Source organism: Hemiscyllium ocellatum, chromosome 1, assembly GCF_020745735.1.
Source record: "Hemiscyllium ocellatum isolate sHemOce1 chromosome 1, sHemOce1.pat.X.cur, whole genome shotgun sequence".
Classification (NCBI taxonomy): domain Eukaryota; kingdom Metazoa; phylum Chordata; class Chondrichthyes; order Orectolobiformes; family Hemiscylliidae; genus Hemiscyllium; species Hemiscyllium ocellatum.
This window is the reverse complement of record NC_083401.1, coordinates 61676251-61703007: the sequence shown is the minus strand read 5'-3', so window position 1 is coordinate 61703007 and position 26757 is coordinate 61676251. Positions and strand designations below refer to the sequence as shown.

Sequence of the window (26757 nt, the reverse complement as noted above, 5' to 3'; positions counted from 1 at the left end):
TTACCTTTAATCCTGCACTTTGTTCCTACTATTGTATCAGTGTTGCACACTGTGTGGAATCGCATTACAGGCTGTAACTCTCAGCAAAGACTTATTTTTTGCCTGCCAAAATAATGCAATGTGGACACAAGGACGAAATATCACCTTTAATTGTTGTTAGGTATTTAAGACAGCATGCCTTTCACTTGACGTTTAACACAGAAAGCATTGGAGAAGGCAGAGCTACAGAAACAGAGATCACTCAGTGCTTAATGCTAGTGAGACCGTAAATTAGCTGAATAGATTTGAGACAGCCTTCAGAGTTGATTGTGAGCTCACTTCAGGCTTTTTAAGTGAAGGCATAATAGTAGAATGCTTTATATAATGCGCAGATTATTGTTTCTGATACTGACTCAGCTGTTAGCAACTGGTACATGTGATATAAGCCCAGGTCCTGAGCAAGAAGGAAAGCATGAAGGTAAGGCAATTTGTTCCTAAGTCAGGAAATGTTTTATTTCAATTGATTTGAACAGTTGTACGAAGGGGAACAAACTGATTTCTTGTATTTGTTTCTGCAATCTCAGAAATGTACTTTCAGCAAATAGCTGTTAACAATGTCAAATTCTTTTTGATAAGAAAAGGAATAAAAGTTTAAAGATTTGTATATGTTTTAAATTATGTGTTAGAATTTTTGTTAAATTTTAACAAGAACTCATTTCCCGAGCCACCTAGTCAAATGTTTCAAAGGCAGACTGATACCTTAAAAGTATAAAACAATCTGTCAGGGCTTTTGTATATAGCTTCTGTACAGTGCAGTCACTTCAGTTTGTGAAGCCTCAAGACTACTCGAGAATTTAAATTGACCCTGAAAGTGCAAATGTATTTATTCACCTCCAAGTGATCATGTGTTGTTAGTATTTGCTGTTACTAACTGTTGCTGAATGTATACAATATGTTTTACTGTTTCCATATAATCAATTTTTTTCACTGATCAATTTATCCTGCATAGTCCTTGTAATAACATGCACAAATAAGTACTTAACAAGTACTTAAATAATCAGACATTTCAAAGAGTATAGGAGTTGGGAGGTCATGTTCTGCCTGTGCAGGACATTGGTTAGGACATTTATGGAATACTTTGTTCCGTTCTGGTCTCCCTGCTATAGGAAAGATGTTGTTAAACTTGCAGAGGTTCAGAAAAGATTTACAAAGAGGTTGCTGGGGTTGGAGGGTTTGAGCTATAGAGAGAGGCTAAATAGGCTGGGGCTGTTTTCTCTAGAGTGTTGAAGGAATATGGGTGACCTAATAGAGGTTTATAAAATCATGAGGGGCATGGATAGGATAAATAGCCAAGGTCCAAAACTAGAGGGCATAGGTTTAAGGTGAGAGGGAAAGATTTAAAATGGACCTGAGGAGTAAACATTTTTCAAGCAGAAGCTGGTATGGGTATGGAATGAGCTGCCAGAAGAAGTGGTGGAGGCGAATACAATTGCAACATTTATAAGACATCTGGATGGGTATATGAATAGGAAGGGTTTCAAGGGATATGGGCTAAATGCTGGAAAATGGTAACATATTAATCTAGGATATCTGGTTGGTATGAACGAGTTGGACCGAAGGGTCTATTTCTGTGCTGTACATCTCTATGACTCGTCATGGGTGTTCGTGTGCGCATGTATAGGAAAATGTATGAAAAGTAGTCAATTGAAGCAAATTTAGAAAGAATAAACTCTTTTAAGCTATGGAAAATAATGCAGATGATCATCTGGCTTTGTACATCAAGATATCAGCAACTATATATTTAAAAAATATTGCAAACCATTTTGGGGGGTATGAACTTATGGACAAGAGAAGCATTTTACCATATCAGGTGAATTTAAAAGATCCCACTGTTATTTGGAGAAGAGCAATCAAATTTTCCTGGTATCCTGGCCAACGTCACTCAGATTTCCTGGTTATTGATCTCATTGTCACTTATGGGATCTTGCTATGCTTGAGTAATCTGCCATGCTTCCTTACATTTTCACAATATGACCACTATACAGTAATAACTAGTTGTGAGTAATTCTGAGGTTTTGAGGTAACGAAAATTCTGTATAAATATAGATAAGTATATATAGTGACACTGTGTAGCGCACACACAACTATTTTGTCTTTAAGTTTAAATTCATACTCAATGCTTTTTTTTGTTTAGTCTGTGTTATAATCTCTTTCTCTACTCCTCTCTCTAATTTCTTCCTTCCTTGTTCGGATCTCATTTCAACTCAAGGCCTAAAATTGGTTAGGATAAAAAAAAAGCATCAACTGAAAATAGCCACTAACTGTCTTGGTGAATCTGAGAGCTTTTTGATATTGCGCGCTCTCAGTAGCTGTTTTTGAAACCTGATAGGACGGTCACTTAAACTTTAAAGGGTTCTTTTCCACTTCTCTTTCCTCACTTGTCTTTCTCTTGAGTATATTAACTTGTGTTGATAGTTGAATGCTGGTGTGTTAACAAGGAGTGGGTGAATTTAAGTGGGTGCATTTAGCGGGAAGCAGAGATGAAATGCAGGACATAAACCGCTGTGGGGAGCTCTGTGTAAGGTAGGGCCATTTTACCTTGTGTCTTGTTTGAATAAAACAGGGCAGATTCCCACACACACTAAGAGTGACATTATGGGTGGCAGACCGGGAAAACATTCCAGGCATAAAGGAATGATTCCTGACGTAAAATAAGCACTAGGGTGGGCAACTGGGAGCCAATCCATTTCCATGCTTCTGTGATGCCATTGCCAGGAGAGAAGACCAAGATTAGGGACATGTCCGGATAACTTGCAGATCCGGGTAAGGCCTTCCAGTTCCTCCCCATTCAGGAGGTTTCCAATGCAAATTAAATCCAGTTCACTAATCTTTCTCCAATCTCTCCGACAGCTACCATGGTTCAGCTGTCCTGGTTGACACTCCAGTTGGCCTTCTGATTCTAAAAGTCAAAAACCTATGGCCGTGCTCTTTAGACTGGGCTTCCAGGTCTGCAGAAGGGCCCAGCCACCTTTCCTGGTCTCCGATATATTAAGAAAGCTGTGGTGTGAGGATCTGGAGGCAGTATTTGGGAACAATCAAGGAAAGAAATGCAATCACAGACTACATTGCTCTGTTTTAAGAAGATCTTAAAATCTACTTGAGAGTTTCAAGGTATAAAGGGCAATTGCGAACTTAATAATCTGCCAAAATTAAAAACATCAAAATCTGTAGCAAATTTTGTCCTGGCCTAAGCCCACAAGACATAAAAGCAGAATGGACAATTCAGCCCATTGAGTCTGCTTGGCCATTCAATGAGATCATGGCTGATCTGATAATCCTCAACTCCACTTTCCTGCCTTGGCCCATAACCCATGATGTCCTTATTGATTAAAAAATCTGTCCACCTCAGCCCTGAGATTACCTGACAACCCAACCTCTACAGTAATGAATTCCACAGATTGACTGCTCTCAGGAGAAATAATTCCTCCTCATGTCTGTCTTAAATGGGCCACCCCTAAATTCTGAATATTGAGTAGAATTGCATTTTTCTTGTGCTTAAAATGGCTCTTTATGAGGAATCAATTAATTCTTCAGAACACGCTTGGGTTTGTTATTGAAGCATCAAATATAGTTAACCCATCATGGGACTTGTGCAGTAATGAGCAGTGACCGCAGTCTGATCAAAGGCACCATACTGACAGTAGACTGCAGCACTCCATTGGCTGTACGATGCTTTGAAAACATCTTGAATTTATGAAAGGCAAAAAATAAATGCAATTGTTTTTTCAGTCTTTGCCTGAGACTGGTAGATGCTGAGTGACAAGTTATGGTTCAACCAACCCACCATAGAAATTGTTGTTGACTTTGGACTGAGAAGCGCTTGCAGGAGAGTTATGAGATGCTTAATGGAGGAATTTCCATGAAAATCTGCATGAGGTTGGCTTTAGAGTGGCTAATCACACGCATAACCTACCAGTGGTCATATAGCTGTAATTTCAGAACAAAGGGTCAGAAACTAATGCTAAAGAAAAGGTTTAGGCCTCCTCTCCCTCAGCTGAGTACAAAAGATTATTACTCAGTGGTCTCCTTCTACCCCTGCCAGTTGGCCTTTCCTTGCATCAGTCTACATGGTGGAAGACATGAGTGAATCTGGGGGCAGAGGTTTATTTGATAGCCATTACCAAGGAGAAGATGCTAGAAAAACTGAATGGTCTGAAGGTGGATAAATAACCTGGATCAGATGGACTACACAGTGTTCTAAGAATATAGCTGAAGAGATAATGGAGGCATTAGTGGTGATCTTTCAGGAATCACTAAAGTCAGGGAACATCCCAGAGAACTGGAAAATTGCTAAGGTTACTCTCCTATTAAAGAAGGGAGTGGGGCAAAACATTGGAAATTACAGGCCAATCAGCTTAACCTTGGTCATTAGTAAAAAGGATGAGCTTTCTGAATACTTGGAAATGTATTGTAAAATAGGAGAAAGCTGAAAATTTGTTGCTGGAAAAGCGCAGCAGGTCAGGCAGCATCCAAGGAACAGGAGAATCGATGTTTCAGGCATGAGCCCTTCTTCAGGAATGAGGAAAGTGTGCCAAGCAGGGTAAGGTAAATGGTAGGGAGGAGGGACTTGGGAGAGGGGTGTTGGAAATGTGATAGCTGGAAGGAGGTTAAAGTGAGGGTGATAAGGTGAGGGTGATAGGCCGTAGTGGGAGTGGGGTCGGAGAGGTCAGGAAGAAGATTGCAGGTTAAGAAGGTAGTGCTGAGTTCGAGGGTTGGAACTGAGACAAGGTGAGGGGAGAGGAGATGAGGAAACTGGAGAAATCTGAGTTCATCCCTTGTGGTTGGAGGGTTCCTAGGTGGAAGATGAGGCGCTCTTCCTCCAGCCGTCGTGTTGCTATGGTCTAGTGATGGAGGAGCCCAAGGACCTGCATGGGAGGGAGAGTTGAAGTGTTGAGCCACGGGGTGGTTGGGTTGGTTGGTCCGGGTGTCCCAGAGGTGTTCTCTGAAATGTTCCACAAGTAGGCGGCCTGTCTCCCTCCAACCACAAGGGATGAACTCAGATTTCTCCAGTTTCCTCACTTCCCCTCTCCCCACCTTGTCTCAGTCCCAACCCTCGAACTCAGCACCATCTTTGTAACCTGCAATCTTCTTCCTGACCTCTCCGCCCCCACCCCCACTCCGGCCTGTCACCCTCACCTTAACCCCCTTCCACCTATCGCATTTCCAACGCCCCTCCCCCAAGTCCCTCCTCCCTACCTTTTATCTTAGCCTGCTTGGCACACTTTCCTCATTCCTGAAGAAGGGCTCATGCCTGAAACATCAATTCTCCTGCTCCTTGGATGCTGCCTGACCTGCTGTGCTTTTCCAGCAACACATTTTCAGCTCTGATCTCCAGCATCTGCAGTCCTCACTTTCTCCTAAAATAGGAGAAAGTCAGCATGGTTTCAAGTTCTTTTAGGAAGTAATAAGCAAGTTAGACAAAGGAGCTAATAGATGTTATCTACTTGGACTTCCAGAAGGCCTTTGACAAGGTGCTGCACAGGCAGTTGCTGAGTAAGATAAGGACCTATGTTTCAGAGGCAAGGTGCTAGCATGGATAGAGGTTTGGCTGTCTGGCAGAAGATAGAAAGTGGGAATAAATGGGTTCCTCTCAAGATGGCAACCAGTGACTAGAGGTTTTCCACAAGGCTGTATTGGAACCATAACTTTTTACTTCATACATTAATGATCTGGATGAAGGAACTGAGGGTATTCTGACTATGTTTACAGACGATACAAAGATAGGTGAAGGGGCAGGTAGTATTGAAGAGTCAGGGAGGCTGCAGAAGGACTAGGAGAGGTTAGGAGAGTTGACAAAAAAGTGGCAGATGGAGTACAATGTGGAAAAGTGTGAGGTCATGCACTTTGGTAGGAAGAATACAGGTGTAGACTATTTTCTAAATGGGGAGAAAATTCAGAAATCTGAAGTGCCAAGGATTTGGAAGTCCTAGTCCAGGATTCTTTTAAGGTTAGCTCGTAGGTTGAGTCAATAGTTAGGAAATATGATGTTGGTATTTATTTGAGAGGACTTGAATATAAAAGCAAGGATGTACTTCTGAGGCTCTATCAGGCTCTGGTCAGGCCACATTCGGAGTATTGTGTGCAGTTTTGGGCCCCATATCTCAGGAAGGATGGACTGCCCCTGGATCAGGTCCAGAGGATGTTCACAAGAATGATCTCAGGAATGAAAGGTTTATCGTATGAGGAATATTTGAGGACTCTGGCTCTATACCAAATGGAGGTTAAAAGGATGCTGGGGGATTGAATTGAAATTTTCAGAATACTGAAAGGCTTGGATAGAATGGCCATTGGAAAAATGTTTCCATTGGTAGGAGAGAGTAGGACCTGAGGGCACAGCCTTAGAGTAAAGGGAAAACCCTTTAGAATGGAGACAAGGAGAAAATTCTACAGCCAGAGTGTGGTGAATCTATGGGATTCATTGCCTCAGAAGGTTGTGGAGGCCAGCTCATTGAGTATATTTAAGACAGAGATCGGGGTTCAAAGGTTACAGGGAGAAGGCAGGAGAATGGGGTTGAGAAACACATGAATCATGATCAAATGGCAGAGCAAATTCGATAGGCCAAATGGTCTAATTTCTGTCCCTATGTCTTATGGTTTTCCTATGGTGCCAGAATGGGGAGCTGACTGAGTATTTGCATAAGTTCTGAATGAGGTTAGAATGGCTTGCTGGTTGCTTCTGCATGTGCAGGGCTGACTTCCACCTGGAGTTAAAAATGGGCTTTATCCAATTGGTGCAAATTAGAATAAATCATGACCCGTAATAATTAAAGACAATGCCAACCATGCATTGACCCACCAATTAACTGAATCAATTATAAAATAATAGCAGAAAATGCTAAAACAAAAACAGGTATTGATGGAAAAGCTCAGCAGGTCTGGCAGCATATATTGAGAGAAATCACTTTATGTTTCAGGTCCAATGACCCTTCTTCTGATCTAGTAGAAAACACTGGATTCACTCAGTAGGCTGCCTTCATTTGTGGCAACAGGAAAGCAAATGTTTAAAATTGGAAATGCCTCTAAGCAAAGTGAGGAAACGGAGGATACATTATGATGCCTTGTGGTATTTTTGGGTTGATGGTGCAAAAAGTGATGGCCGATTACTTCAAAAACAATGTCTGGCCGAGGTGTAAATGGAATGTGTAGAGTCACCACCAAGCATTGCTAGGGGCTCAATACTGAGTATGGAAAGCTGTAAAATGCCTATTTAAAAGATCTTGTGTTGAGATCATTAGAACAGTTTAGAAAACCATGTTCAGACACATCAGACTAGTAGTGGAGTGAAGAATAAAAATGATGCGCAATAGGATGCTTTGGGTGTTGCTTGAGGACTGCTTGACAGAACACCTCCAATATACATTTATGCCAGCTGCTAAACCATGCTCAACCAAATCTGGTGCTTGGACTCAAATCATTCTATTATAAAGTGCGCCTGACATAAAATATACAACAACATTGAGATTATGCTTGGTTTCCCCCAGAGTAAAGTTAACTACGAATGCTGTATTGTAAGTTGAAAGACCGAGAACTCAATCACTGTTTATTTGGAAGGACTATTTGGCACCTCGAATGCTGAGAGGGAAGGTCATAAAAGAGCAGATGCTGCACCTCCCGTGTTTCCACAGAAGGATGCAATAGGGGGGTGTAGATAGGTTTGGGGGAATGATAACAGCAGACATGTGGGAAATGGAACAGAAATACTTGGGGGCCCTATGATGAGGATAATCCTCTGTTAAGAAAAGGGAAGGTTTAGTTTAGTAAACTGCACGACCAAAAGAATTGGGAGAATGGAGTATTGTCCTTTTTGGAAAGCCAGGCAGGAGGAACATTGGAAAATGAGAAAGGAAACCAAGCATAATCTCAATGTTGTTGTATATTTTATGTCAGGCGCACTTTATAATAGAATGATTTGAGTCCAAGCACAAGATTTGGTTGAGCATGGTTTAGCAGCAGGCATAAAAGCTATATTTTAGGAACAAACTTTGACTTAATGGAGATGAGAGATGTGGAAAGGCAAAGATGTTTAGGCAAGGAATTCCAGGGTTTAGTGCCTCAGCAGCTGGTCAACACGAAAGCCATTGCCATATGCCAAGACCTCTGGTTCTGCAATTAATGGTTCAGTTTTTTAAACTTCTCACGCAGAAGCAGGCTTATCAGCAACACGGTAAAAACAAGGACTGCAGATGCTGGAAACCAGATTCTGGATTAGTGGTGCTGGAAGAGCACAGCAGTTCAGGCAGCATCCAAGGAGCAGTAAAATCGACGTTTCGGGCAAAAGCCCTTCATCAGGAATAAAGGCAGAGTGCCTGAAGCGTGGAGAGATAAGCTAGAGGAGGGTGGGGGTGGGGAGAAAGTAGCATAGAGCATAAGCAACATGGTCTGGATATTTTAATAAGGCTTAACAGGCAGGAGAAAGTATGTGAAGTGTCATATCTCAGATTCCGTCAGACCCTCTGGATTGATTACAGAATGTGGCCCTACAGCTGCATAAACATTTTAGTGTTTTTGTCTTTTCTAATGGGGAATGATGCAAAGGAATAAGAAAGAAGGAAGAGAAGCAAAATAGATACCTAATGAAAGACTGGTGAACCTGTCTCAGGACAGTCAAAAGCATCCCATCACTCTGCATCTTTTTAGTAGCCTCAATAAGAAATAATATGTAAAGTACGATTTTCTCTTTTGGGGAGAGGAAGTTTATCACTTAGATTTTTTCACTTGTGAAATATGAAGTTTTCAACAGTAACTTGATATAGTTGTATTCTACAGTAGCCATTATTATTCATCAACAGGAGAATTAAAATCATATTTCAAGGATCCTGATTTAAGATTTTCAGGCATTGATCAATTCAAGCAAGACTTCATCAAAAACAAAAGATCTTCCTGTTTTGTTCCACTCATGGGTATCTGGCTGTGGTCTGAGGGAATAAACAGCTGCCACTTGACCTGTTGACTTTAACAGATGGAACTGACCAAAGCAGACTGTTCACATAATTGTCTTCTTTCTACATTCTATGGTTTTATGGCTAACATTCGCAAAACTATGCACATGAAGTGACAAGAATACAGAACATGCTACCACGTGGAGATGTTGAAGTGATTGGTCAAGAATTCATCCAGGATGTTGCTTGATGAAATGAGGGAGAATGGGTTACAGGAGAAGTCGTTGGAGAAGGAAGAGTGGAATTATTCACTCAGGCCTTTGCAAAGTCCCGGCCTAAGTCCATGGCCTTGTGAGCTGACAGAGCTTCATGGTGGCAGGCTACTTGAAGCCCCCTACTGCCAGCCCCACCTCCATACCAACAGTCGCCATGGCAACAAGGCCATAGCGCAGCTGTAGGCCTCCTTGAGGAGGTGCTCCCTCCTCTACAATAGTGGTCTGGGAGCCCTGGTAATTTTGATTTTACCCATTTTATGAATTGGTGCTGAGAATCTTTCTCTTGCCTGCCCGCCGGGCTGTCAGTGCCTCAGGGCTACAGAAACTTCTATTACCCCTCCAACATCCGGGCAGGCTAAGTCACCATAATTGCTCAAGGAGTACATCCTCTAACCATTCGTCGGATCATATAAAAATCGGGTGCAGGACCACATCTGACATTATGTAGTTGGGAATCATATTTGATTCCAAAATTGGGTCTTGGTCTCAAAACAAAAATGCTGCCTATAACATTTTATAACATTTAAACCTTCCAAAGAGTACCATCAAAATTGGCACCACGTCCACACAACATTTCATGAGTATAGCCTTTTTGGAATGTGAATGCCTTCTAAAATTTTATTACAGAATTATTAGATTAGATTCCCTACAGTGTGGAAACAGGCCCTTCGGCCCAACAAGTCCACACCGACCCTCCGAAGAGTAACCCACCCAGACCCATTTCCCTCTGACTAATGCACCTAACCTATAGGCAATTTAGCATGGCCAATTCACCTAACCTGTACATCTTTTGACTGTGGGAGGAAACCAGAGCACCCGGAGGAAATCCATGCAGACACAGGGAGAATGTGCAAACTCCACACAGACAGTCGCCTACCGGAAGCAGCATACTTGCTTAGAATTTGTTCAATGAATCTTTGTCAACAAGCATTGAGGTCTGTCTCAAGATTACCCATATAATCACACCCAATATTCTTGTGGGGTAAGCCTGGAATGGGGGAAAGGTGCTTTGGGACAGCATGGTGGCTCAGTGGTCAGCTCTGCTGCCTCACTTCACCAGGAGCCTGAGTTCAATTCCACCCTCGGGTGACTCTGTGGGGTTTGCATATTCTCCCTGTGTCTGTGTGGGTTTCCTCCAAATGCTCTGGTTTTCACCCACAGTCCAACGATGTGGAGCTTAGGTTGATTGGCCACACTAGATTGCCCTGTAGTGCTGGAGGATGTGCAGGCTAGGTGGGTTAGCACGGGAAATACAGGGTTACAGCGATAGGGTGAGTCTGCGTAGGATGTTCTTCAGAGAGTTGGTGTGGACACGATGGGCCATACTGCTTCCACACTGTAGAGGGATTCTATGATGCTGAGTGGTGTCCTCCAGTTGGGAAAGTAAAATGTACAATAGTTTCTCTGTTACTTCCTGAAAAATCTAAAGGAGCAGTCATGCTCAAAAGTATTTCCCCAAATATCACCACAAAATAATTAACATGCATAATAAGAACAAGTTTTAAAGTCACAGGAGTTGATTGAATAGCTGATAGTGCTATTACTGTTGCTGAGCATTATTCCTTTATTATCTTTTATCCATGCTGTCAAATGTAAAATTTACATACATCACAACAAAGGGTAAAGAACACTGTTACTGAATTAGAAACCTGTTACTGAATATTGGGACTTAATCATCTTCCAAATGCGTCTGGTATTTCTTGATATATAAAACTGTAAAGTTGTAGATAATTGCCAATTCTGCACTATTGGATTCTGGGCAATCCTGCCCTTGAAGGTGGTGGGGAACTACCTCATTGAACTGAAGTCCATCGGGTGTTTGTAAATCCACGTGCTTTTAGGGAGGGATTCTGATCCAGTGACAATGAGGAGTGGCAATAGAATGCTGAGTGTCTTGGACAGGAACCAGCTGGTGATGCTGTTATGAATATGCTGCCCTTATCCTTGCAGAGGATATGGGTTTGGAAGGTGTGTTGGGAGGTGGGGGGGGAATTGTGATGAGTTGCTGTGGTATAACTTGCAGATGTGTAAAAAGTGAGGTCTGCAGATGCTGGAGATCAGAGCTGAAAATGTGTTGCTGGTTAAAGCGCAGCAGGTCAGGTAGCATCCAAGGAACAAGAAATTCGACGTTTTGGGCTAAAGCCCTTCATCAGGAATCTTTAGCCCAAAACGTAGAATTTCCTGTTCCTTGGATGCAGACTGACCTGCTGCGCTTTAACCAGCAACACATTTTCAGCTATAACTTGCAGATGCTAAGGACTACTGGTACTTTGCATTGATACAGCAGTGATTGTTGAAAGTGGCTGATGGAGTGCCACTGTGGACTGCTTTGTCTTGGATGGTATTGAATTGTGTTATTGAAGCCGTAAATGAAGTGTATTCTACTGCATTCCTGAATTATGCTTTATGAATAATGGTCAGTGACTGGCAACTGAGATGAGTTTTTGATGTAACTATTATGTTTAATCATAAAACTTAGAACATAGAACATTACAGTGCAGTACAGGACCTTCAGCCCTCGATGTTGCGCTAACCTGTGGTACCAATCTGAAGCCCATCTAACCTACACTATTCCATTTTCATCCATGTGTCCATACAATGACCATTTAAATGGCCTTAATGTCGATGAGTCTACCATTGTTGCAGGCAGGACGTTCCATGCCCCTATTACTCTCCATGTAAAGAAACTACTTCGGACATCTGTCCTGTAGCTATCACCCCTCAATTTAAAGCTATGTCTCTTCGTGTTAGCCATCACCATCTGAGGGAAAAGGCTCTTAATGTCCACCCTATCAAATCCTCTGATTATCTTATATGGCCCAATTAAGTCACCTCTCAACCTTCTCTTTAACGAAAACAGCCTCAAGTCCCTCAGCCTTTCTTCATAAGACCTTCCCTCCATACCAAGCAACATCCTAGTAAATAGGTGAAAATGAGGACTGCAAATGCTGGAGATTAGAATTGAGAGTGTGAAGCTGGAAAAGCACAGCAGGTCAGGCAGCGTCTGAGGAGCTGGAGAATTGACGTTTCAGGCAAAAGTCCTTCATTAGGGGCATCTTAGTAAATCTCCTCTGAACCTTTCCAAAGCTTCCACATCCTTCCTATAATGCGGTGACCAGAACTGTGAAGAAAGTATATATTGCATGGAGTAGAATACATTCTGGTCTAAAAAATTGCCCTGTGTCTGAGCATCAGCATACTTTTTTCCCCTTTGGCAAAATTTCATTTTTCATTTCACATTTTTGTGAAATTAGGAAACTGGGTGTGTAATTCAGTCTTGTGCAAATAGAGACGGCACAGAAATCAGCAATTAGTTTGCAATAGGCAATGACTAACAGATAAAAGCAATGACTGCAGATGCTGGAAACCAGATTCTGGATTAGAGGTGCTGGAAGAGCACAGCAATTCAGGCAGCATCCGAGGAGCTGGAGAATCGACATTTCGGGCAAAAGCCCTTGGGGAAAAAAGTATGCTGATGCTTAGACACAGGGCAATTTTTTAGACCAGAATGTATTCTACTCCATGCAATATATACTTTCTTCACAGTTCTGGTCACCGCATTATAGGAAGGATGTGGAAGCTTTGGAAAGTTTCAGAGAAGATTTACTAAGATGCTCCTGATGAAGGACTTTTGCCTGAAATGTCAATTCTCCAGCTCCTTGGATGCTGCCTGAACTGCTGTGCTCTTCCAGCACCACTAATCCAGAATGACTAACAGATAACAGATCACTTGTCCTTTGTTTTTCATTGGGAACAGATAGTCTCTATGCTTGCTTGTAGTGTGATCCATACAGACCATTAGGAATTGTCCTCATACAAGAATCTAATGTGTGAGTAAAACATATATCAATTCAAGTGCATCAAAACTGCGGAGAAAGAATGTCTTTTCATTGCATTTTCATGGCATTATGCCATCATAAAATGTTTGCAAATCAATGATTTACTTTAAAAGCAGTCTGTGTTGAAATGCAAGGTAACTAAAACCGCTCCAAATTTTCTCAAAACAACACCTCACAAGGAACAATTAAGTTAAGTGAGCAGATAATCTGTTTTAGTTTGTTGATTTAAAGGATAAATATTAGCAAGGCAACTTAGCTGTTCTTCAAATTGCAACTTAGAATTTCTTTTTTTGATAGCCATCTGTTAGTTGAGATTGCACATGTTTTTTTTATGGGGAGGGAATAGGATGTGGTTGGGTGGTGGTGAAAAAAATGACAGCAGAAGTAATTGCATTGGATTGGCTATCCAATGAGTTCCCATCTCTGACTATTTTTTTCAAACCAAAGCATTCAAATTGGTGACTGCAATATACCCATAAATAGCTGGAATTCAGTTTAAGGCCAATTTAGAGGCAATTTAACCTCCAGCCCCCTAACGTGACCATCTGGAGACAAATGCTTGCAATCGTTTGCTCATCACCCACAGAGAGACCGAGAGAGAAAGAAAGGGCATGAGGAACTGGCTGCCAGACCCATCAGTAGTGTAGTACCTCTGCCTGTGCTTCTTCTCCTTTCACCTTAGCAGTATGTATCATTTACACTGGGTCTCCCAGACACTCTGCTTTGGCCCTGCCCCTGTTCTCAGACCATTCCAGTTTCCCAAGCACTTGTCGAAGCGACTTCTTTATTTGTATCTTCTAGGGGAGATCATTTCCAATATTGTGTTGTATTCAAGTTCTGTTTGTGAATTGAAAAGGAAAGTTCAGCCCAATTGTCTCTGTTTAACACTTCACCAAAAGGCGTAATCTCAACCCTCACCAAAAGGCGTAATCTCCAATAGTGCAACATTTCCTCAGCATTGCTCTGAAATGTGAGTCTGGATTATTAGCTTGGATTTCAAGAGTAGGACTTCAAACTACTGCTTTGAGGTGGGCAAGTCACCCCTGAGCCAACACATACCTTTTGAACCTGAAGTAGTGCTTTGAAAACTCGGGTATAGTTTTCTAATTAAATTCAATACTCTATCAATCACAAATGCCAACCTTCCATCTAAAGAATTCTTCCACCAGGCCCGCTGTCTAGGAAAGGCTGTCAGCATTCTCAAAGATCTATCCCACCCTGGCAATGCTTTTCTTCAACCTCTACCAACGGGAGAAGGTACAGAAGCCTGAACACACACATACACACACCAGCTGGTTTTGTAACAGTTTCTACCCACTGTTGTTAGAATACTGAATGGACTCACAAACTCTTAACATTCACCTGTACCTGTGTTTTCGTTTTTGCTGCTGTTTACCTATTATTTACTGTCTATGCTACTTAACTCTGTGATCTGCCTGTATTGCTCACAAGACAAAGCTTTTCACTGTGCCTTGGTACACGTGACAATAAATTCAATTCAATTTATATCAATCTGGTCAAATAAGGGAAGATTATGGTTGTTTAGCCACTGCTTAGCATTGTAAAGTTGAGATTGCATTATGAAGTACTTCATTATGAAATTGTTTAGTTCCCTAGTTTGACAAGAGATTAAAGTGTTAATGTCTTTATTAAAATATGCATAGAGAAATTACAATTGTGCCGTGAAGGTATGTTTTACTAATAGCTCACAGCAAAATTTCAACATAATGTTGACAAAAAAATGGTAGTCAGGAAACTACTAGCACATAAAAATAAGCCATTAATATTCATATTTAAACAATTTGTTCTACACAGATTAATTCTGATAAACTCTGCACATTGTCGGTATTCATGTAGCCAGTGGTGAGAGCGCAAAGAAATTCCCACCTACACAGTGGATTCAGAAAGCCAAATGGCCATATCCAGAACCATTTGTTCAAAATTTCCCCAGTGTTGTTCCGCTGCATTTATGGTAGTAAACCTTTTGCTAATATACCAAGACTTGCGTCATTAAGGATTGTTGCACTTGGTTGCTATGAATCATGATACTGATCAAAGTGGCCTACAATTATTAACCTGTTTTCATGGACCATTAATAATCTGCTTTCAACTATTACTATAAAAGCTTAAAAATCATTCTTTAAATGTATTAACTGGAGTGAGGAACAAAATAACCAACATAGAAAATCAACATGAAAAATAACCAGCATAGAAAATCAACATGGGTGACTTTTACACCAGTTCAATAGTATAGTTGTTGCAAATGCTTTGGGAATTAACCTCCAAGCATTATTGTACTTCAATGACATCGATCAATTGTCTGAAAGGAACATTCAATAACTCTAATTCAAAAACTGAAATTCAAAAATCAATCTGCCTGGTTTAGATTTAAATAACTTATAGTTAACTTCCAAATTTTAGAGAATGCATCTCATTGATTCATTCTCTATGGCACACATCTATCAATCAAAGTAAAAAATTGCACAGCACCAGCTTATAGACCAACAGGTTTATTTGGAAGCAGTGCTTTTGGAGCACTGCTCCTTCTGAAAGCTAGTGCTGCCAAAAAACCTGTTGGACGACAACCTGGCGTTGTGTGATTTTTAACTTTGTCTACCCGAATCCAACACCGGCACCTCTAAGTCAGCTATCAATGAGTCTACTTGACAACCAATAAGCACTCTCTTCTCATACAGTACGAAATGTTATTTTCCCCAATAACTTTGATATCTCTTGTGCCACTTCAAAAGCATACACTTTAACCCTTAGTAAGTATAATTTAGTAAGCTAACTTGGGATGGCACAGTGGTTCAGTGGTTAGTACTGCTGCCTCACAGCACTAGGGTTCCAGGTTCAATTCCAGCCTCAGGCAAGAGTCTGTGTATTCTCCCTGTGTCTTTGTGGGTTTCCTCCCACAGTCTAAAGATGTGCAGGTTATGTGAATTGGCCATGCTAAATTGACCATACTGTTAGGTGCATTAGTGAGAGGGAAATGGGTCTGGGTGGGTTACTCTTCAGAGGGTTGGTGTGGACTTGTTGGGCCGAAGGACCTGTTTCCACACTGTAGGGCAACTAATAACACTATCGGCTAAGTGCATTTTTGTACACAATCGGGCATTTGGTCAGCTTCTGATTTAGATCTAACTTGGAAGTTAATCTATATGTCAGAACTTGGTGACCAATTCTGTGTTCCATTTGATTTATCTCTGCAAAGAAGTCTTCTTGCCAATACTGGGATGATGCCATATCTGAATGTGATCATAATCTTTTGAGAAAACAACATATCTCATTTCTCAGCTGCTGTACTTTGCTAATGCCTTGGATAGTTTAGACATTACCTTGAAGGTAAAATGGAAGATTTCTGTGCTTCACAGCTTAAATGTAGGATTGTCACCTCTTTTTATAACTTCTCTGTATGAATTCCATTGCTTGCAGCTTTAATAAACAGTTCTTCCATTAATCATAGTTTTACTGAATAGTTCTTGTGCCTCATGGTTTAAGTGAATGATTCTTACCTTTTCATGGCAGCTTTAATAAAGGATCACTCATTTTCCAAAGCCTGAATTGTCTCCCAAATTTTCTGTTCCAGTTATGGCAGGTCTGCTTAAGCTTTTAATCTGCCTAACATTGCATAAAATCTAAAGAACCAGGCAATTTTCTGGGGACTTTGGTTCAAATCCAACCAAACGGTGAAAGTTGAATTTTTAAAATCTAACAATCACCACGAAACCATTGTTGCAGCATTTACAGAATGGTCATTGGACCTGAAGCATTGACTCATTCTCACTTGACTATGCTGAATATCTGCTGCAATTTCTGTTTTTGGTTTCATGAGACATTTTTGTAGAAGGTCATCTGGTTCACTAAAGTCCATTAAAAAAGAATTTCTGCCATCTAGTCTAGTCCCACAGCGGTGTGATTGACTCCTAACTGCCCTCTGAAATGGCCTAGCAAGCCACTCAGTGGTATAAACTGCTTAAAACATTTCAAAAAGGAATTAAAGCAGATGCAACAGCCAACAATGAGGAAGACACCAGAAATGACTTTGACAATACAGTTCTGTTGACCCACCAAAGCCTCTTTATTAACTTCTGGGGGCTTGAGCCAAAGTTGGGAGAGCTGTCTTTCAGGAGAAAGTGAGGACTGCAGATGCTGGAGATCAGAGCTGAAAATGTGTTGCTGGGAAAGCGCAGCAGGTCAGGCAGCATCCAAGGAGCAGGAGAGTCGACGTGTTTCGAGCATGAGCCCTTCTTCACCTGGATATGCCCTGTCCCACTGGTGAGTGACACTGGGAGTATACAGTCAGAAGGAAGTTATCCTAGGAGTCCTCAACATCAAGTCCAAACCCCTTTTAAGGTCCTTCACAAGTGGGAGTGGTGGTGGTGGTGGGGGGGGGGGGGTGGTTTTGCGGGGGTCAGGTGCGTCCTGTTGTTTATAGCGTACCATTGTCCCATGACTGATGAATTCATAGTCCTCCATGCATGAAGCACTGAGGATGACAATGGCATAGAATGGACTCTGGGTGGGGATTTCAATGTCCACTACAAAGAGTGGCTTGGCACCACTACAACTGACTGAGCTGGTCAAGTTGTAAGGGACATTGCTGCTTGACTGGATGTATCACAAACAGTGAGGGAATCCGAGGGAAAAATATACTTGGCCTCAGCTTTAGTGATTTGCCTGCCACACTGAATCTATCCATGACAGCATCAGTACGAGTGACCACTGCACAGGCTTCATGGAGATGAAGTTCTCCTCCACTTTGAGAATGTTTTCCATGTTGTGTAGCACACCACCATGCTAAACAGGATAAATTTCAAACAGCTTGAACAACTCCAGACTGGGCTTCCATGGGGAGCCATGGGCCATCAATAGCAGTAGAATTGTACTTAAATACAATCTGAAATCTTATGGTCCAGCATATCTACCACACTATTAATACCAACAAACCAAAGAATCCACACAGTAGGGAAACAGGACCTTTGATGCAACAAGTTCACAGTGACCCTCGGAAAAGTAACCCACCCAGACCTATTCCCCTACCCTCTATTTACCCTTAACTAATGTACCTAACCAAACATCTCTCAATACTATGGGCAATTTAGCACATTTTTGGATAGTGGGAGGAAACCCATGCAGACGTGGGGAAAATGTGCAAACTCCACACAGATAATCAAACGCAGGTCCTTGGTGCTGTGAGGCAGCAGTGCTAGCCACTGAGCCACCGTGCTGTTCCATACTTCAATGGAAAATGTAGGAGGGTATGTCCCATCAGGCAAACCTAAATGTGAGGTAGGGTGAAGCTATAAAATAAACTACTGTGTGCCAAGCAGTAAGTCCCGAGTGGTAGAGAGAGAGCAAAGCAATTCCACAATCAATCTGATCTGGTGTGCTGCCACTGGTAAGGAATGTGAAGGATGGTGAGACCACTTCAATGGCCAATTAATTATGGTCTCTTCCTACCATTGTTGGCACTGTATCTCTGGCACTTGGGCCTTCTGCTGTGTGGTGATAGCCCCTCTGTGACCTGTGGCAATGCCAACCTGCCAACCCTCCATATTAACAATGACTTCCTGCCCATAACCACCAATATCAACCAGCCCCACATCCAGCCTTTGTTGGGTCCTGCCTGACTGCCCCTTGTCTGGTGGTGAGACTGACATGCATCAATGTGTGTCTATCTGCTGGGTCCAGGCCAAATTCTTGTGGCACCATTGGGATTGCACTTGCCCAGCAGCATTTGGAGGTGGCCTCTCATCCCATTTTTAAAAGGACAAGAGGCTTGACGCAACTCCTTCGCCACAAGTTGGGGAGGTCACATTGGCACAAAGGTCATTGGAGAGGCTGGAACAGTGTTGTCCGGCTGCCCTGAGAAAATGCAGCCCTTTGACTGATATTTACAGCCAGACAACATTGTCCATTGCTCACAAAACTCGATTGTTCCTCAACTCTAACAATATCATCAAGTTCTTCATTTAATATCCTATGTGCCATTCAATTTCCCAGAATGTCATTGAACTGTTGTCTAACTGAAGCCTGGCACAGCTTTCATGGCAGCTTAAAGTGGATGAGTATTGATTTATTATAAAGGAGAGAATAGGAATGTTCCCTTGTTTCAGTGAGCATTGTGGCCTTTCAGATTCCAGTTGGTCATTAGAAGCTGAACAATGTTCTGGTAAACATAGTGTTGGTGCAGTCAATGTTGTTACCTTGAATGCAGGAACCAATTATGCTCAAAATCCTAGAAGCAGTCTTGAGGCAATGCCTAAGTTTCTGTTTTTGGGCTCAACTATACAATATTTGATTTTGTTTTTGCATTCATTCAGTGTTGGCACCGCTGGCTAGGCCAGCATTTATTACCCAACTCTAATTGCTCAGAGGGTAGTTAGGAGTCAACCACATTGCTATAGGCAACAGATAGGCCAGACCAGGTGAGGATGGCAGGTTCCTTCCCTAAAGGACATTACTGAATCAGATGGGCAAGAGATCCATCAACAGAGCCAAGATGATTCCCAGTGTAAAAGACTAGTCACAACCATTAAAGGTACTGGGGTGTAGAGTTCACAAGGAGGTCAACTGGAGTCCGTGACATGAAGGTAGTGGGAGTAGCAATTTTTAGCTTGTGGGAAGTGGGATTTAAATAGGTTTAATACTCTATAAATAGAAGAAAGACAGACTAAAATCAACCCAGTGCATCACAGTCTACATGTTGATTAAAAATAACTGGAAAGGATTTGAACTTGTGATTAATAAGACAAATTTTGGATCTGAAGCCATACAGTATACAAAGTTGTTCCTCACCCACATTTTGTCTGCAATTGGAAAAAATCATAGAGACAATTGGAAAATTACTCCTGAGATTTATCCCTCGTGACTACACTCTGAAAACAGCAATTAAACATGAAGCAATCGCATCATGTTGTGTAACTTCGGGCACAGATCATCGCTAAAAAGCCAATAAAAACACTGCCTACTGAGACCACAAGCAAAGGTCTAACAGGTAAGGTGCAAACACATGCTTAAATAAAAGAATTCACAGGAAAGTTTCTATACAGGTCTTTCCAATGGGAGGTGTAATGGACACATGGACTATTAATTCTGATCAATCTCCTGTGGTCTTGCATGAGAATATGGCAGGCACTGTCTTTTGGTGAATATTTGACAGGATTGATGGTGCTAGGAGTCTGAGCTATTTTAATGATAGGCTTTCATTTGGGTGGGTTTGGAAAACTATTGAAACTGATGCAGCATTCACCAATAGCTTGCTGATGAATGCTTGTGTGGAAAATATCCTCCCACTCTTCCTTAAATCTTTCCTGGAACACACCTTTTTATCCTCATCACATCTGTGATGTAGTAAATTTCATGTAAATTGTGATGCTGTAATTGGTCACATGACTTCAACATCAATAAAGTCCCCATTGTCCTACCACACCGTAGAGCTGCTCTCTTATCAGAGAGAGGTGATTGGTGGTGGTTTAACCTGAGGATCACCAATGCCTCAGGTGAGGGGAAGAGGTTTAGAAGGAAAATTGAACCCATGCTGTCGGCATCATTCTGTGTAACAAATCAGCCAACTGAGCTAACCAACCCCATACAGCATCAATAAGAGAAGACAGCAGCCTGGAGTGAAAATGTGAGCATCTGAGAACCTATCGTGAAGAAATATAAATGAGTAGTGCAACTGTATATGGGTGTTTAAGCTTTATTTACTGATAAGGAGCAAGGAGCTTCAAGATAAAGCAATATTTTCTGTCACCTCATCCTCCCTTTATCTCCTTTTTTCCCTAACACTACTTCTTTCCCAACATTACCAAACCCATCTTTCAACCACCAACTTACTTCCTATATTTTGCCCTTCTCAGCTCAACTAACAATCAACTCCTCAATCATTCTTTTCAAGCCCTCCATCCCCCAACTCAAAGTATCAGCTGTCTCTCTCTCTCACACACACAAAGGATATCTCCCCATTAATCCTTTTCTCTCCCTTTAGCTTCTCTTAACCTGATTCCTCCAAAGAATCTTGACCAAGCAGTGGAGGTTCAAGCTGACAGTGGAAATAACAGACAAAGTGAGATTCAATATTAGTATGTACGCTCATGTGGAATCAAAAAGATAGTAAGTTAAGCAGAATTTATTCAAGACTTTGCTGAGGCTATGATTACAATACTGGTTGCAAATATACCAGTTTATTGACCGTACAATACTTGCAGTTTTGTGCAGCTACCAATGATCAATTTTAATCCAGAACCTTTCACTAGAGGTCAGAGGCAATAATATTTTTTCTAACAAAGTATGAAAGGATAATAATAAAGCTATTCTGAGGTCTGTACCTCCTAAATGAAATGAATGGCCTCTTATTGTGGTGTGACCTCAATTCTATGAAATGAATAATATTTGTTCACAAATCAAAGCTGTTTTCCTGACTGCAGATTTTTTATTTAAAAATAAGAGTATATTAAACAAAATTGCAGTGAAGTCTGCTTAAGGCAAAAGAGACCAATCATAGTTTCCATGCAATCCACTTCAGTTCACCTACTTGAACCCTCTAGGTCAGTTTAATGTATTTGTGCCCTCAGTGTGGAATTATTTGTGTGCATTTGAAGTACATTATTGTAAGCCCTATGGGGCATGCATTTTCCACCCATAAAAATTCATGAATGTAAATTTGTGCAAGATATACTGAACACAATGTCATATCAGGAGTGCAAATTTGCAAAGCCTTTAATGTTGTATGAATTATCCAGCATATTTTCATAGCTGTCAATTTACTAAAGCTATCAGATCTGGCTATTTAGAAATATTATTGATGAAGTACTTATTTCTTCTTATACTTTCTTGATGCTATCAGAATCCTTCTGATGCCTTTTAATGTACACAGCATACTCTCTGTCAAGGATCTGATATCTGACATGGTTTGTTTTAGTTCCTGGTTGAACGATCAATTTAATCTTTTTTTTTAATGTTGGTCACATACGTTCCACATATATTCTTTGGTATTTCAATCAAACATGCCAGTAAGTTTATTTACGCATCTGATTTGGAGCAAACAATATTAAAGATGTATGTTTCAAAGTCTCCTTGATCTGTCTCATGTGGCACTATGGTGATTTTATAATGACAAATTTCATTATTTTCAGTTATGTTCTCATTGTTTCTGATATATCTGCATCAAGCCAATGTACTTATCCCAGCATACTGCCATGGTGAGATTTGAACAACTGGTGAGCTCAAATCCCACCATGGCAGTTTAAGAATTTTACTTAAGCTAGGGACCTTCCTTTGTTTCAAACACCTCTACTTTATACTTAAAACTCTCTACCTACCTTTTATTTAAGCTAATATTATACTCTTAAAAACTGTTTTAAAAACAAAAGACTCTGCAGATATTTCTTAGTCATTGGCTGTTTCCATTAAGACCATATCATGTTTTGAACTCCGCAGACTGTGTGTGTGTGTGTGTTGATTCTCATGATGATTCAAGCTGCTGTGGGAGAAGTGTGAAGTATTCTATTTAGCAGAGGTTGCACATGTGATGTGTACACAAATAGAATCCAAAAAAACCACCTGACGATTTTTATAATGTTTCCCACCTCCATCAGCCAATGACTTGTGACTCCTCGCAATACTTGGAGAAAACACTGATATCAAGAAACAGTTGGAGGTACAGGATACTCAAGGCTGTGGGGCCCTAACAACATTCCAACAATAGAACTGAAGACTTGTGCTTCAGAACTTGCCACTCCCTCAGCCAAGCTGTTCCAGTGCAGTTACAAACTGACATGTGCACTCCGATGTGGAAAAGTGCCCAACTGCCCTGACCATAAAAAACAGGACAATCCCAACCCGGCCAATTACCGCCCCAACTATCTCCCCTTGATCATCAGTAAAGAGATGGAAGGTGTCATCAACAGTACTTTCAAGCAACATCTGTTCAGCACTAGCCTGCTCAGTGACGCCCTGTTTGGGGTCCACCAGGGCCACTCAGCTCTCGACCTCATTACAGTCTTGGATTAAGCATGGACAAAAGAGTTGAATTGGAAGTGATTACACCATATGTCATGGTAGGATTCAAACCTGGGTCCTCACAATATTACCTGAGTCTCTGGATTAAAAATACCACTAGACTATCGCCCTGCTGTGTAATCCAGTTGAAACCTAGAAGATCTTGTTGACTGGAAAAATTGTATATCTGGAGGATATGTCCACTGTACGGGAGACTAAATCTTGAGGACATAGTTTTACAATAAATTATTTCCCTTTTTAAGATGGGTGAGTAGAATTTTTTTGTTGTTTTTAGCTTGAACAATTCTCTTCCCCAGAGCATAGTGGCAACAGTGCCTTTAATTCCCTTACAAGGCTGAGTTACATTTCTGGTAGACAAGGGAGTTTGGTGGGGAGAGAGCAGACAGAAAAGTGAAGTTGGGACCATAGATCAGCTGTGATCTTTTATTAAATGGCAGAAGAATCTCAAAGGACCAGATGGCTTATGTCTGCTTCTACATTCTGTTTTGAGCAATAACAATGTTAATGTAATGCTAACCTTGCTGACCCCACATTGCAACTTTGTTTTAACTATTCTTGTTGCAGATGGTACCATGCTCTGAGATTGATCTTTGCTGACCAGATGTGTCCTTTGTAATTCCTTGTGGTCTCTGTGGGTTTATGTGTTTTCTCAGGACCTTGCTTTAGGGGCTGAGAACAAAGGTTCATGACATTGCCACACTAGTCTGTTTCTATATGGAGTTACATACATGGATGTAAGAGTTTTAAAAATATTTTTAGAACTACTTCTCACAAACTCAAAATAATGCTCGATATAGTTGAACAAAAGATGCACTTGGATAGTCAACATATTAACTGAGGGGAATTGCACATTGATAAGATAAAAGAAAGATGCTGGAGATCTGGAACTAAAATAAACTTAGCAGATCTGACAGTATTGGGGAAGAGCAAGATGGAGTTGATATATTGAATTCAATGTCACTTACATTGGTAAGAGGCATATTTTCCTAATGTTGAAAATTATTGAAGCAATTGGTGAATTCTTCTCCTTCTGCTTCTATATGAATCAGCAAAAGTATAGATAATCCTGGAGACACAGTCAAAATAACTTATTTTGTGCCAAAGTCTACCCTATCAGTTACATCCTCAAATGTAATAAATTTGTCAATGATTTATCTTAAGTAATACTATGCTAGTAAGGAACTTGGAAGGAATGCCGGCTGGAGTAATGCCACTGATTCTGTTCTGAATGACGAAGCTTCAATGTCCAATGGAACAAAGTGTGTATTACTATCTGAGTCCACAGCCATCAACTTCCTGATGGTTATGATCAGCTAGGAACTAAACTGGGAAGCCATATAAATACTGTAGCTGCACCGCAGGTCCATAGAGGATGAGAATTGTGTAGTAAGTGACTCAATGCCTGATTCCCCAAAGCTCACCAAAATATATAGTGGGAATGTGATGGAATACTCCCCCTTGTCTAGATGAGCATTGCTCCAAAACCACAAGTGTGATGCCATTCCAGCAAAAGAACCCAGTTTGATTGGCACTCCATCCATCACCTTAAACATTCACTCTCTCCTTCACCAAAATGCAGTGACACCAATATATACCACATACAAGATGTACCACTGTAATTTTATCAAGGCTTCTTTCACAGCAATATATGGTGACCCCCTACCACTTAGAAGAGCAACAGAATTTCACCACCTGTGAGTTCCCTTCTAAGCCATGAATTATCTCGAGTTAAATATATACCTATAACCTCCACAGTCCAAAAACTATTTGCTCAAAATACTAATTTGTCCAGAAATTTCTTAAGCAAGGTACAACATCATTTTTGTGCTTCAGGGAACAGAACATATAGTACTTGGATAACTAACATTATGTTAATTACTGCTTTATTGTATGTTATCACTGCTTGATGCTGCAGGTAATCTGTTTTCTGCTTCACAAACTTTTGGTTAGGCACTCTAACATCTTTCCTTCTGCAATCCATATATTTGTAAAATTACAATGACTAATCCCCAAAATTTCAGACTGGAAAAAGTTGTAGAGGTGGCAGTGGAAGGTGAACCCACTGCAGGAATAATCAGGGGATGCAAATTTGCAGAAACTTTACATGTGGGAGAGACAGCAACTGAAAGGTGGAATCACGAGCTGTTTCTCTCCCATCCGAGCCTCACAGTGAAAAACAGCGGTGATTGGAGGGGCAGCAAGCAGTTGGGAAGCTAAGTGGCAGTGGTGAGTAGATCATAGGGGTGTGGCAGTGGGTGCTGGAGGGATAGAGAGAGGCTTTGGCTGGGCAGAGGCTGCTGTTGTCTTGGGCTAGGGTGAGTGGATGATGAAATTGTCCATCACAGCTGAGGTGGGGGTGTTAGGGGCAGCTGGTTCCAGGGCTGGTGGGGCTGCTGGCCCTGGGGCTGCCCATTAGGGGGCAATTGTCTGGTTCAGAGGGATTCTACTGGTGAATTTTATGGGGGCTGGAGACTGTAATGGTGGGACAGGGAGCCTCCAAGGTGGTTTGGAGGGAAGCTACAGAAGTGGTTGGGTTGCAGGGGGGAGGGGTAGAAGGAGGCTGCAAATACCTTACCAACAAGGGATTACTGCCTTCCTGTAACCAAGGCTAACTATGAACCAAGAAAACCTGATTTCACTGGGGTAATAAATTCCTTAAAAATGCATGCAAGAATCTCCAGCTCTCTTGCCTATGTTCAGGAACTATAATTTGGAGGGAAGAATGCAGCAATACTTTAGAGGAGAAAACACTGTCAATTATTAAATTTTAAATTTGAAACTAGGAACTGAGATGGAGTAAAAAGTGTAGTCACAGCAGAAATAATGTCCTGCAGCTTTATGCAGAAGTGACGCAACGCATTAGGTGTGATGTCATCAGTCCCCAAAAGGGATGTTCAGGTGATTTTTTTTTTCTCTCAGTTATTTTGTTAACTGTGCACTTATCCCTGTTGCACTAATTTAATTTGTTGATGAGAAAATTAGTGCTTTTCTTAGATGTTCTGGCTTTATTTTCAATGGAGGATTCATAATTATTCAAGATGAATTTTTCCATTTCTGCTTCTGTCATATGTCGAGATGAATAAAAGCATGCTGTGACGAATTACTGAGAATAAAAAAGGAATGCCCCAATACCAAAAAGATGTCCTTGAAAATCATACAATCGCCCTTGAAACTCAAGATGATCCATCTTAAAATTATTTTTGCCTCCAGTGCATCAGCATTTGTCCTATGTCACCAAAGTCAAAATTGTGGAACTGTAAACCTTACAGCACTGTGTAGGTCCACTTAAACCACCTTCTCCAAAGCATTGCATGGCCAACCTCATGATGGCTTTGTTGTGAATGCTTGGTTCAGCTCCAAAACTAATGAAGTGACTACTTAGGAGCTGCTTGTTTACTCAGCTGCAAAGGAACCATCTAGCTCTGTTTGACAGTTTTGAGCTAGCAATAACTTGTCTCTCTTTCAAGCTGTTTCCTTCATGTCATTGTGTCCACTTGGACACAAATTAAGAGGAATTAATTGGATTTAAAAAATTTTTCAGTGGGACATCCTCTGGCGGTGTTTGTTTTTTTTTCTACAATATCAAAGGGACTTTCTTTCAAGGGAATGTTAACTCCTTTCTCCTTAACACTTCTTGAGCATTTCAACATTTGTTTCTGTACATAAAAACTGAAAGAACAGCGGCTGCTGTAAATCAGA

The 26757-nt window shown here is 41.1% G+C and overlaps 1 protein-coding gene across 1 annotated transcript in view; it reads left to right on the top strand.

Moving 5' to 3' along the window:
• The first annotated feature begins 206 nt into the window (after positions 1–206).
• ca9 (carbonic anhydrase IX) overlaps positions 207–26757 on the top strand; it is a 110830-nt gene continuing 84279 nt past the window's right edge. The window contains exon 1 of the mRNA XM_060821209.1: positions 207–457. Coding sequence (XP_060677192.1) covers positions 352–457 — 106 coding nt within the window. The 5' untranslated portion in view covers positions 207–351. The remainder of the gene's footprint in view (positions 458–26757) is intronic.